At 45.0% G+C, this 13,969-nt stretch overlaps 1 protein-coding gene across 1 annotated transcript; it reads right to left on the reverse strand.

The window, feature by feature from the left end:
- Nucleotides 1–1,544: 1,544 nt before the first annotated feature.
- On the reverse strand, nucleotides 1,545–8,221 carry tha1 (threonine aldolase 1). Its single transcript, XM_084077954.1, has 7 exons — nucleotides 7,827–8,221; nucleotides 6,572–6,655; nucleotides 6,311–6,399; nucleotides 5,318–5,503; nucleotides 4,238–4,375; nucleotides 3,471–3,663; nucleotides 1,545–2,825 (listed from the first exon to the last, which is right to left on the reverse strand). The coding sequence occupies exons 1-7, from the start codon at nucleotides 8,125–8,127 to the stop codon at nucleotides 2,518–2,520; spliced, it is 1,299 nt and encodes a 432-aa protein (XP_083934080.1). The 5' UTR covers nucleotides 8,128–8,221; the 3' UTR covers nucleotides 1,545–2,517.
- Between the last annotated feature and the right edge of the window lie 5,748 nt (nucleotides 8,222–13,969).

A 13,969-nucleotide genomic window follows, 5' to 3' on the forward strand; every position in this document is an offset into this window, starting at 1 on the left:
GTACCGTCTAAGCGCTGCCACGCCCCCTTCTGTAGCCTTGGATCCCAAGACGGTCATCTCATCTGTCATGACCGTCTTGGATGATCTTCAAAATAGTGTTTGTACGTTCTCCTTTATTGGCCCGTACATCTACATAAACGTTTTAATTTCAAATATAAAGTGCTTACTCCATGGCCATGGATGTTACAATTATGTACGGGTCCTCATAAATACCCCTATCTTCCGTATTGTTCAATAAAAGGCATTTTAATCCGATCGGTTTCCCATAGAGTTATAATGCAGAGTGCAATACACTTCCCAATCAATAGGGTCACGCAGATAAAATACGGATAAAATGGCCACCAATCAGATTAAAATGCCTTTTATTGAACAATACGGAAAATAAAGGTCATTCTGAGGACCCGTACGTAATTGTAACATCCGTGGCCATAGGTTAAGCACTTTATATTTGAAATGTGAACGTTAATGTAGATGTACGGACTAAAAGGGGAGAAAGTGCAAACATCAGGTTGAAGTTCATCCATGACTGTCATATAATATATGAAAAACAGAGGCGTTGTTGGGGGGTGTCCATGTCCTCCCGTAAATGGTGACCTGACCTGCCTATATATGTGACCATCTTGTGGACTTATCACTGCAGTTTGTTTATAAACATAGCCAAACCTAGTATGCTCCATAATAAACAAAACAGTGATTTGCGTTTGGACATTAACGTTCGTTGTGTGAAATCCACACGATGGTCACCAATTTCACTGTACCACCGCCAGGCTGGAGGACGGAGGAGGAGTATTGGAATTTATTTTGCTCTGGGATTTCTATTGTTTCTATGTTATAGGACCTTTAATGTTTATTATATCTGGAAGCATATATATATCTGAAGCAAGCCACTATATTAAAACCAGTCAGCTTCTAAGATGTGAACGTCTTTAGTTTTTCTTCAGTATTCTGCTTACAGTGAGTCTATATGGTAGCGTGGCCGAGTGGTCTAAGGCGCTGGATTTAGGCTCCAGTCATTTCGATGGCGTGGGTTCGAATCCCACCGCTGCCAGATTCTTTTTCTGATGTTTTAATTTGTTTTATTTTAGATGATGGCCATACATTTTGCAACAGTAACAGGAATACCAAATCATTCATTTCAAGAAATTGTTGCAGACAAATAGATGTCTGTGTGTCACGTAAGACCTGAAGTGATTCTCTTCAGTCAGTTGTTCTCAATCTGTCTGTGTTTCCTTGGGGAGCTGGCAAGTTGTGTTTTGGAATTATTCCTAAATTAGTCTAATTTATAATGATTTTCATAGCTAAGTATCTGCTATCATTAAAGCAAAGCCAAGCGGTTCCTCCTTGGAAATACTTGTTTTCATACTGGTGTGCCTTGTGACAAAAACGTTTGAAAAACGAATGCCATAGTGCCATCTAGTGGTTGTGAATGAAACAGCACAGCCACACATGACATTTATAAGCTCACTCATACAATTGAATAATACATTTAAAACAAATCTAGGTTATCTATCTATGAAAATAATTCTATATCCAAGTGCGCCATCACCACCATCATCAAAATCTACATCAATGTATTTAAAACCTCAGAAAATGAATTGAAATACAATAAATGCAGACACAATTAAGTTCATAGAGCACAATAATAAATTGCTATATCAAGATAAAACAATTAAAATGTAGCAGCATTAAACAAATTAAATAAAATACATAATTAGTGTTTTTGAAGCGTGTTCCAAACATGTTTGGCACAGTAGCAGAACGCAGATCTTCCTAACTCCGTAGGGAGTTTTGGAACCTGCAAACTCAGCCTCTGTATGGATTTGAGGTTGAATTATACATCTACAGTATTGGTTCTCAAAGTGCAGAGGTCTGGGGACCCCCAGGGGTCCTTGAGGGGGTTCCAGGAGGTCCCCACCTAAACCATTGACAGTTAGGAATCAAATCGATCCTTAATAGACTGTAGAGAGTGCATTTGTACACTCTCAGAGTTATGGTGGTCCATAGCCTATTTGCACACCAAACTGGGTTCCTTGAAATAAAAACATTCCAGAACCAATGATCTACTACGACAGTGGTTCTCAACCTGTGGGTCGGGACCCCAAGGGGGGTCCCCACATGATTTTCGGCGGGGGTCCCAGATGACAGTGAAGTGACATTTAAGGACTTTTAAGGCCCTTTTAATGCCTCAAAGAAATGAAGAAAAAAAGACCAAGATTGTGGCATCAAAAGCAATCAACAAACTATACTATAAAAACTAGTTAAACATTGACCAAATTATAAATAATATAAGAAAGAGGCAAACATTTTGAAAATAGCCGATCTACAAGCTCACAACGCCTCGCTTTGTGAGCTTGTAGATCTGATATTTTCACAATATTTATCTGTGAAACCAAGTCAAACGAAATTGAATACCTCAAAATTGAATGCTTATCAGGGTGGGGGGTCCCCAGTTCAAATATGTTACTTTGGGGGCCTGAAAAGGTTGAGAACCACAGTACTAAGAGAGGCCCCAGAGCCTTAGTGGGCCCTGGCTTTTTCCTTGGAAAGCTGTCTGGACACATAGTATAGTTTCTGAATGGCCAGCTGGGTGTCCTCTGTGGATATTCCAACGTGCCACACGGCCCGCACAGAGCCTCCGACGTGGGGGAACATGAGAACCCGCACCCCCTGCCCCAGTGCGGCCTCCTCTCCTTCGCCGACCTCGGCCATCCGGGCGCAGAAGTTCGAGGGGCTGAAACTGGGGTCCCGGAGGCGGAAGCGCAGGATGTTTGTTTCCACAGTAGCCATGTCTACCGTGTACAGCCCGGTCTCACAGTCCAACAGGGCTGGGGGGGGGGGGGGGGGGGGGGGCGTTTTGAAATGTTTAAACATTTATAATTAAAAAAAAAAAACTGAAATTTTACACTGGAAGACAATAGTGGTTTGAGCTAAAACTTGGTCCAAATATGGAGACGGCTGACATCACAGTACTGAGGTCATAGATGACTGACGTCACAGACTGGCCTCCTCGCCTATATTTTGATGACAATACTTTTGTAATTTTACTCAAGTCAATTGTGAATACAGGACTTTTATGTATTTACACTTTCTTTGTGGTATTGCTACTTTTAGATTACGTAATAAAACAAGACCAGGACACCTGGTTCTGCCAGACCCAGAATAGATTCCTAGTACTTTATAAGATCAGAGTACACTACGTCACGTCACTACGTATGGACGAGACGTCTGTCCCTTTTATACAGCCGGTCTTTTTCGCCCATGTATGGACGAAAAAAAGGGACAGAAAGGGACAGAGGCTGTCTGTCCCTTTTATACAGCCGGCCTTTTTTCGACGAAAAAGACCGGCTGTACAACGGGAAACGTTGCAGAGCCTCATGTAGGCCAGACCCTGGGTCTGGCAACAAAAATGGAGTACTTTTTCCATCGCTGTGAAAACCTAGAATTGAGACAAAAATACTGACTCTACTCACCTTGAGCAAAGGTCTTTGCGCTGCGGTGGTCTTCCACCATCCTGTCCACCATCTCTCCCAGGGCCAGCTTGCCGGCTGCAGCCAGTATCCCTGCCTGGCGCATGCCCCCACCCAGGGCCTTACGACAGCGCACCGCCCGGGATATGAAGTCTCGTGGACCGCCCAGCATGGTGCCCACAGGGGCTCCCAAGCCCTGTATGACAGACATTGTTATGACTGGTGGAGATATGTTTTTATCCCTGCTTCTGGTCAGACTGAATCAAATACATGCCTTACCTTTTGGGTGGAAATGTAGACTGTCTGATATGTTTGATAAAAACAAATAACAATGATAATGTATGTTAAGCACATTAACCTCGGTGTCCCTATTTTGGGTTTTTCTAAATCTTTCAAAAAGTAAAAAAATATTTAAAATAGCTAATCAACATAAAGCTCAACATGTGTCCCATTGCGATGTGTTGTGAGCATGTAGATCTGCTAATTTCACTATTTTTGAAATGACACGCCAAAAACAGGGATGCCAAGTTAAGAGAGGTTAATGTAACTGAAAGTGGGATTGACATTTGTCAGTGGTTCTGTAAGTGGGGTCCATTTGGTTCCATGTGTACGCCCTCAGAGTTATGGGGGTCCTTGAAATGTAAAGGTTTGTGAACCACTGACATTTGGTATTTACCAGTCATACCTTAGGCTTAGACAGACACACACTAAACGGTATGTGTGTGCTGCAAGGTGGCGGACGGGGACACTCCCAGCACTATAGTCTTTACCTTGGACAGACACACACTGACGGTGTGTGTGTGCTGCAGGATGGTGGACGGGGACACTCCCAGCGCCACAGCAGCGTTCATCACCCTGGCTCCATCCATGTGAACCGCCAGACCATACGTGTCTGCAATGACACGCACCTGTAGGGCATGGAGACACACACACACACACACACACACACACACACACACACACATCTGTTTTAATGTGGCACACAGTCATCCCCAAAAAGAATAAAGTCTGCACACTGGGACATGCTCCAAAGCTTAAACATTTATTTGGTTCCTTACACCATTGGACGTGACGTTTCAATCAGACATCAGACCGGCAGGCTCCAAACGTCACGTCCAATGGTGTAAAGGAACCAAATACATTTTTAATTCTTAAGCTTTGGAGCATGACCCAGTGTGCAGACTTTCTTTTTGGATTCTGACCTCAGCCCAGCACCTGGCTTTTTAGTGACTGGATGTGCGTGCTTTATTGTTTGTTTCTACACAATCATCCCCACCCAATCCTTCCCACCTGAGAGTTGTCTGAAGTCCCTCTAAGTACGAACCCCTCCCCCACAGGTGGGGATGATGATTTTATGTGTGCCACATAAAAACAGAGACTGTAGCCTACTATCTGTATTCACTTCAACTTGCTCTGATGAAGGCTACACGCCAAAATACGCAGCTGGAGGAATAAAGAAGAATGGTCAACTGAGCAACTCGTCTTACATCTTTATTTTTGGAGTGGCGCTTTTTCTACCTTGTGGATACCTTTGTTGAGTATTAATTGTTAGCTGAGCACCCATAACCAAGGAAGGCAAGCGGAGGACGCACACCTGCTCCACATCTATGTAAAAAAAGTGACTTTCTATGAGTTAAAGTTAAATATCTAGGGCTACTGGCAGCATGAACAAGAAATCTGGCGCTTATTAAAAGCTCAGCGGTTGCGATATTAGCCTTGAATAGACAGACAGACATACACAGAGACAGACAGACAGACAGACAGACAGAGACCCTCTTCTACACCGCTCGCCTCTGAGGGGCCATGCCATTAAAATGAAAAGCATACAAACACACACATGCATACAGTACCTCTTGCAGGAAGGACAGGGGGAGAACACGGCCACCCTGTATGTTGTGAGTGTTCTCCAAACAGACGAGCCGCGAGCGGGGGTAGTGGGGGTCCGGGTAACCGTGGCGGATCTTCGTCTCCAGCTGGGCCAGGTCAAACGTCCCGTCAGGGAGGTTGGTCACCGTGGTGGCGTGTACCCCGGCCAGCTGTGTCATCACACACGCACACACGCACACATTATTACGAACAATATACCAGTGAAAGATTCACTTTTGTTTAATTTAAACTTTTTAAACAGTATAACTTTAATGTGTATAAACTGGAAATAACATGAAATTCTTGTATTATAGTTAAATATCAGACATATTTTTCAAGGATTCCCATTTGTCTCAATCTTGGGAAATATTTAGTGGTTCTATCTTCTAGTATTTAAAAGGAAGGCCTAATAGACTATCCAGATTGACTGTGAGGCAGCTTGTGAGCTTGTAGATACACTATGTGTTTAGTTTAGCTTTGTAAGTTTGTTTTGTTTTTACTTTGACCTTTTTTGACAAGATTGAAAGGTCTAAAGTGATTTCATGGCCTGGCCACAAATTAATATACCAACCTGTCACCACTCACCACTAGAGAGAGCTATTATTTGCTGAGTAGGGTATTTTGTAGATGGAGTGGTACTGAGGTACGCTAAATTTGTACTCCTAGGATGAGCAGGGCGAGGAAGAGCTTGGTTTCGGACAACCCGACGGAGGCGCGCCGTCTTAACTTGAGCCACGAGAGACAGTCCCCTTCAGCCAACTCAGCGCCGTCCGAGTTATGTCACGATAGGAACAAAATCGTAAATCCTCGTCCCCCCTAGTGTCTGTACCTCCGAGACGTCAACACCGCCTCACGCGCGGTCCGAGTGAACACAGCAAAGCGCTCCCTACCCCCCTCTTAGCCAATCAGAAACCGCGTCTCGCCCCGCTCATCCTAGGAACACAGATATGGCCTGAGGTGCTGTGGATTGTCCTCACCTGAGCACTTCCTCCCTGCTCATAGATGTGCAGGTGTGACAGATCGCCTACTATCATCTCATCTCCTCTCTCCCTGCAGTGCACCATCACTGGACAGCAGGCACGCATGCGCGCGCGCGCACACGCACACGCACACACACACACACACACACACACACACACACACACACACACACACAGTTTGTTAAACACTGGATTTTGCTGTGTTCCGATACATCCGTTCCAACTATTTTTCATATTTGTGTGGGTATTGTAGCTGACCTGCTATGAGATTGCTCATGGTTCCAGTGGGGACATACAGAGCAGCCTCCATCCCAAACATATCCGCTGCCATCCTCTGTAACTCTGCACACATCACACACACACACACACACACACACACACACACACACACACACACACACACACACACACACACAGTTTGTGAGTGATTTGTTGTTGTTGATGTTACAACAAGTGTTAAATACTGTAGCTCTAGCTATATTCTTCTGATCATTGTTATATACAGTAGGCCATACAGTGTCTCTAGCTCAACAGTAAACAGAAAATGCATTTTCAGGTGAGGATACACATTTTATCCAATAAGGGTTGGAAAGTGGAAAATGAGGGAAAGTTGGAAAATGAGGGTTGAGGGTAAAATACCCCCAGAATATGGACACGCCTATTAGATAGAATAGAGTGATAATGAGGATACATAATGAGATAAAGAAGGACCAGATAATTCATGAGAGAACCACTGTTTACCATTGTACTAAATTCCTAAAGACCCCTTAACAGACGACGTCTCACTGATAAGAACCAGTATGCGCGCGCAGGCCGGCACCAAATGAAACCCATTCTGTCATGTCTCGGTAAGATGCGCCTCACTAGCCAACACACAAGAGGAGGTTGAATGAACTGAAACCAGCCCACCCCAAAACAACATGTTGAGAATTGATTGCATGAAATAATCACGGTCACCTGTGCGTCCAGTCTCAATGTTGGTAAACAAATAATTGGTCTATTCCTTCTCTTTTTTCCCCAGAACATGCTGAATGAAATTGAGTTGATTAATCGTGTTTTAGCTGAGTTGATGTATACAGTACACTGCGAAGCACTAAAGTAAAAGTGCAATATATCAGCTGCCTACTTTCTTAAACAGATGAGACAAATTAAACGGGATTAAAACACTTCTTCATTGAACAATATGGACTAATACATTGCACAGATACTTCGGACACCTGGTTAACATTTGGAGCAAGCGGGTAAGATTAAGAACCTTATATTTTGCATTTGTACATGTTTGGAGAAATACGGGCTTTACTGGTGAGTCACCAGTGGTGACATTCCAGGGAAAAGGACAGAGTTACAGACCCATAAAGGTCCAATTGGTTCCTAACTATCCATCATTTAGCTGGGGTCCGGGACCCCCTGGAACTCCCTCAGAGACCCCTGGGGGTCCCCGGACCCCAGTTTGAGAACCAATGTTTTACACCACTGGTTGTAAACAACATGATAAGTCTAGCTAGACACACACCGTTCACTGTCGGATCCTCCCCGAAAACGTCGTCTCCCACCTCGGCCACGGCCATGGCCCGGCGCATGGCCTCTCCGGGCTGGGTCACCGTGTCGCTGCGGAGGTCCACCGTCCTGCCGCCGCGGGGGTCCGCGGCGGTGGCCCTGCTGCCCGGGCTGTCATAGTAGGAGCGCACGGAGCGCAGCGCCGCGGCAGCAGGACGCACATGGCCGCTTTGTTTTGACGCGCAGTGCTGCTGCTGTCTGACGCACTGGAACGCAGCCCTGGCCGCGGGAACAACCAGGAGTGTTTTCAAGGACATGATGGTGGTGTTTCGGGTCTTTTAATCCGAGTCCCTGATCATGTATTTATTCTGAGAGATTGTTTTCGTAATGTGTGAACTTTGGATCTTTACAATCGACAATCATTGACCCGGGTCTAACCTGACTCAGGCCAGTGTAATACATGGTCGATTTGACAATCGAAACGAAGGTGTACGAAACGGTGTCGACCGCATGGTGTCGCCAGTACAGTGTGAGTTGTTGTGGCATAGCTCTGCCATTCATAATGCTATTATTTACACAGTGGTTCTCAACCTGTGGGTTCGGGGGTCCCCCAGGGGGGTCCCCACATGATTCTTTTTTTGGGTGGGGTCTCTAGATCAGTGGTTCTCAAACTTTTTCATGCCAGGGACCCCCACATTGATATATATTTGGCCCCGGACCCCCATCTGAAAAAATGTTGTGCCGGGACTCCCAGAAGCAAAGGTTTGTGTTGGTCGCTTTAAAAGAAATATATTCAAAGATTTGCATGAATCTTCAAGATTATAGCATGAGCTTGTAGATCTGCTATTTTTGAATAGCCAAAGTGTAAAAGGTTAAAATTATTTTGATGCTATGTTCACACATTTTGCTGGGGACCCCCTGGAACCCCCCCCCCCCCAAGGACCCCTGGGGGTCCCCGGACCCCACTTTGAGAACCAATGCTCTAAATGACAGTGAAGTGTCAATTTAAGGACTTTTGAGACAATAAATTAAATGAAAAAAGACCAATTACTGCATCAGAAATAATCAACAAACTATAGTTTAGAAACTGGTCAAACTTGGCCAACTTGTCAAATATTATAAGAAAGAGGCAAAAGTTGTGAAAATAGTTGCTCTACAAGCTTGTAGATCAGCTATTTTCACAATATGTATCTGTGGAACAGAGTCAAACTAAATGTAATGCCTCAACTTTGATTGATTGAATCTTTATTTAGAAGCTTGCAGAGAAAAGTACAGTTCAAAATACAAGGTCAACTAAATAGGATTGAAAAGCCCAGAAAAGCCTACTAGCTTACTGGCAGTTCAAATATCATTATTTTGCGGGGTCACCGCCTGAAAAGGTTGAGAACCACTCACTGTGCTATAACACAGTCACAGTGGCTCAACGTTTTGATTTCAAGGACCCTCAGTTTGGTATGCAATAGGCCACGGACAGAACCGTTAGGGTCCATTTGGTCTATCAATCATTTTAGCTGAGGGCCCCTATTTATAGCCTACTTGGGCCACTCTTTTTTTCCCTCTAGTCCATTAGACCCTTGGTGGTCCTCAGAGCTACTATAGGGGGTCCGCCAAATCTTTGTGTGATAGGATTTCGTTTTTTCACATTAACCACTTGAACCCTAGAATTCCTTTTCTGAGGGGAACATTAGCCAAAAATAGGCGATCTACAAGCTCTCAACGCCTCGCGCTGCGAGGCGTTGAGAGCTTGTAGATCGCCTATTTTTGGCAAAGAGGCTATAGGTGTAGAGGGAAAAAAGAGCAGACTAAGTAAAAAAAAAACTTTAATCTGAAACACCATTTTATACAATATTGAGTAGGGGGTCTCCAAGCTCTGAGCTATTTTCTCACCCCCACTTTTACTTAAGTAAAAAATGTGAGTCCTTTTTCCACCACTGTGTGTGTGTGTGCTCACTGTCTATTTTGGTGTGAGTGTGTAATGTGTGTACTGTGTGTTTACTCTTCAGTTGTTGTGACAAATGCCCCTCATCATCATCATCATCATCATCATCATCATCATCATCATCAGCAGCAGCAGCACTCCCCCGGATTCCATGGCGGTGGAAGCCGGTCGCTCTAACCCTCTGACTACTAAATGTGACATCAACCAGAGACATGAGGAATGGGGCCAGGTGACACACGCACACACACGCGCACACGCGCACACACACACACACACACACACACACACACACACACACACACACACACACACACACACACACACACACACACACACACACACACACACACACACACACACACACACACACACACACAGTGGTTCTCGAACGTTTTCAAGGACTCTCAAATGAAGATGTATTTGGCCACAGACCCTCATCTGAAAAGGTTTTGTACCAGGGACCCGTTCTCTCGTCTAGGCGTAGCCAGGCTACCTGGCACGAATTATTTTCAAATGGGGGGGTCTGAGGCTAAATACATAATCAATTTGGTGGTCCCTAACATGAAAAGGTTTGAGAGCCAGTGGTGTAACTAACACCCACACACCCATTACATAATGTCACCATACAGCAGTTCAGCCCTGACAACACCCATTGTGTCCTATAAGCTCCTATATATCGTCTCTGTCGGGTGGAAACCTCATATATCCAAAACTGTTAACTTTTCAGGGTTCAAATTCAAAAACAGCAAAAGTAGCAGATCTGCTACTTTCCATGCTTTTTGTGTGATTTACGGAAAAAAAACACAAAAAGGAAGAATATGGAGATAAGAGGTTTCTGCCCGACAGCAACGATGTTGTTGCTTGTACTATGTTGTTGTGTGCTATGTGTTTTCCTGTTGGAACAGACTGTGCAGATGAATATCCCTGAGGGGACAATGAAGACTATTATGATTATTATAATGATTATATAATTAAAATCCACACATGACTCTCATAGTGTGACATAAAGCCTGTGGGAATGGAAGCCACTGTAGTCTGACATTAGAGTGAGAGGGAGCGGCAGGAAAGAGTCACACTACACTGACCTACTACTACTATTGTTGTTGTGCTTACAGTATATGAATGAGCACATCACAGGCACAGTCTCACATACGTAAGTGTCTGTGTGTGTGTGTGTGTGTGTGTGTGTGTGTGTGTGTGTGTGTGTGTGTGTGTGTGTGTGTGTGTGTGTGTGTGTGTGTGTGTGTGTGTGTGTGTGTGTGTGTGTGTGTGTGTGTGTGTGTGTGTGTGTGCGCGCGCGCGCGCACGTGCATGTGCGTGTGTGCGTTTATGTGTGCTTGTGTAACTGTATAATATTAACGGGAAGGAAGGAGGAAGTACAAAAATACGTTTTAATCTCATTTACCTCTACACAAGCTGTAACAATAAAGCACAACCTTGAACCTTGTAATATTAACACACTTTTAAAGCGCTTTATAAAACTGTTACGAAGTGCCTCACACAGCATTATAAATAAATACAACACAAAAAGTAGACTATGCCCGAGGTTGTGGGTTCGGCTCCACCGTGGTGCACCGGACTTTGTCGAGCGTCTGTACGAACACAATTAGACCGGAGGGGGGGGGGGGGTATTTGTCACTGCACGTATTCCTATGGGCTGGGGCGGCACCTGTCAGCAGGGAGTGTTGAGCCGGAGGAGTAGGACGAAGGCTCTACATCCTCCCTGTGGGGGCTCCTCGCTGCGCTGGCAGGTGAGTCAGTAAGATACAACCGCAGTGAGAACACTGCAAATGTTGTGTGGAGAGGAATTAATTGGCATAACGACAAAATTGGGGAGAAAAAGGGGTAAAAAGCCAAAAACATTTGATTAAATCAAATGAAAAAGTATGCCATGAAACATAATACAGCATAAAACGATACAAGTGTTTGAGAAACAGTATAAAAGAGAACACAACAACAGACGAATCAGGTAGTAAAAGCAAGTCTATAAAAGTGTGTTTTAAAACGTTATTTAAAAGACAACGATGAACCTGCTTTAGCCTGATCTCCTCAGGCAGGTCATTCCAAAGTCCAGGAGCCCCGGTGGCAAAGACCCCTTAGGGGCCCTGGGAGCAAAGACCCCTTAGGGGCCCTGGGAGCAAAGACCCCTTAGGGGCCCTGGTCTGGTGGCAAATACCCCTTAGGGGCCCTGGGGGCAAAGACCCCTTAGCGGCCCTGTTGCCCCATCACATTTTGTATTTGGTGTAGACCAGTGATTCTCAAACCTTTTACTTTCAATGACCCCCACACATTAGCCCATGGGCCCCCCCCCCCTGTATGACACAGTTTTGTTTTGTTTTTTTGATCACTGGGACCCCAATGAACACTGCAAAATCCTCATGTTGATTTGGTTCAACATGAGGATTTTGAACGCGACGCAACGTGTCGCGTTGTGAGCTTGTGGATCTGCTATTTTCTGCGAAAGCTGTCCCCCACAATAAGGATGCTGGGGTTTAAGTGGTGCAAGTAGTTTTTCATGTTTTTATGGGTCTGTAGCTACAAGACCTCATTAAAAGTCAGCATTGTAAAAAATGGCACAAGGCCAGGCAGGGAAGCTGTGAGATCATTAGAGAGATAAGAACGCGTACAGATAACTGTGACCAGCTAAACATAGAACTGTGATAAAGAAACAGAGAGAGAGAGAGAAAGAGAAAAAGAATGAGAGATAGATAACTGGTATAAGATAAAGAAAGATATCTGGAACAGGAGAATTTCCGGAATCACTGCTGGCATTACGTTCTGTAACCTCACACTTTGGCTGTGTGTGTGTGTGTGTGTGTGTGTGTGTGTGTGTGTGTGTGTGTGTGTGTGTGTGTGTGTGTGTGTGTGTGTGTGTGCGTGTGCGTGCTCGTGTCTCTGTGTGTGTTTTGTTTCTCAAATGCCTTCCAGCATTACATGCCTCTGCGCGGACGGACTGACGGAGGGAGGGAGGGAGGGAGAGTGATTTGGAGAAAATATTGAATTAGAGAAAAAGAGCGAGAAGAGAGGGAGAAATGAAGGAGAGAGTGAGAGAGTGAGAGAGAGAGAGAGAGAGAGAGGGAGAAATATTGACTTCTTCTGGGAAGGAGCGCTCCGGCAACGCCTTTCCAATAACCATAAACCCACTGGGCTGAAAATAGATGGCCCCGATGAATGGGCCAATGTGTTCATCTCTCTCTCTCTCTCTCTCTTTAAGCTCCCCTTAGACTTTGTCATGCGATGGTGTCGCGCGGGCAAAAATAGCAGATCTACAAGCTCACCGCACGCCGCAGATGCGGTGCGCTGTGAGCTTGTAGATCTGCTATTTGGGCCGTGCGACACCATTGCACGACGGGGCATAAATTAAGCATTTACAGACAGAGGTGATCCCTCTCGCTCAAGCCTGATTTTTTTCTCTCTCTGTCTCTCTCTCTCTCTCTCTCTCTCTCTCTCTTTCAAGCACTGTGCCGCTCTCGCTCTCTCACTCTCGCTCTCTCTTTCTCTCTCTCTCTCTCTCTCTCGCTCTCTCTTTATCATTTCTTCACCATGACGACAGATATTAACTGGAATAAAACAGGTGTTTATGGGAAGCCTTGCCTCTCACGGCTTCTAGTGCATTCACGCACGCACATGCACGTACACACACACACACACACACGCACACACACACACACACACACACACACACACACACACACACACACACACACACACACACACACACACACACACACACACACACACACACACACACACACACACACACACACACACACACACACACACACACACATTTTCTGGGTGGTGCTGCACACTCATACACATAATTACACACATCACTGTTTCACTATTTCTCACTCTTTCACACACAATTATAAGCTTTACTGACTCTCATTGTCGCATATTACTGTATCGCGTGCGTGCGCACACAGACACCCCCCCTCTCACACTGTCACACGCACACACACACACACACACACACACACACACACACACACACACACACACACACACGCACGCACACGCACACGCGCACACACGCATACATACAATTATAAGCTTACTGATTGTCACATAATACAGCATACATGCACATGCACGCACTGGCGAGCACACACACACACACATACAATTATATGCTTATTGGCTCTCATTGCCTCATACTACATAGTTTACACATACACACGCACGCACATGCACACACGTTCCCCTTCGCTGGAAAG

Source organism: Gymnoscopelus microlampas (assembly GCF_963454915.1).
Source record: "Gymnoscopelus microlampas genome assembly, chromosome: 14".
Taxonomy (NCBI): Eukaryota; Metazoa; Chordata; class Actinopteri; order Myctophiformes; family Myctophidae; genus Gymnoscopelus; species Gymnoscopelus microlampas.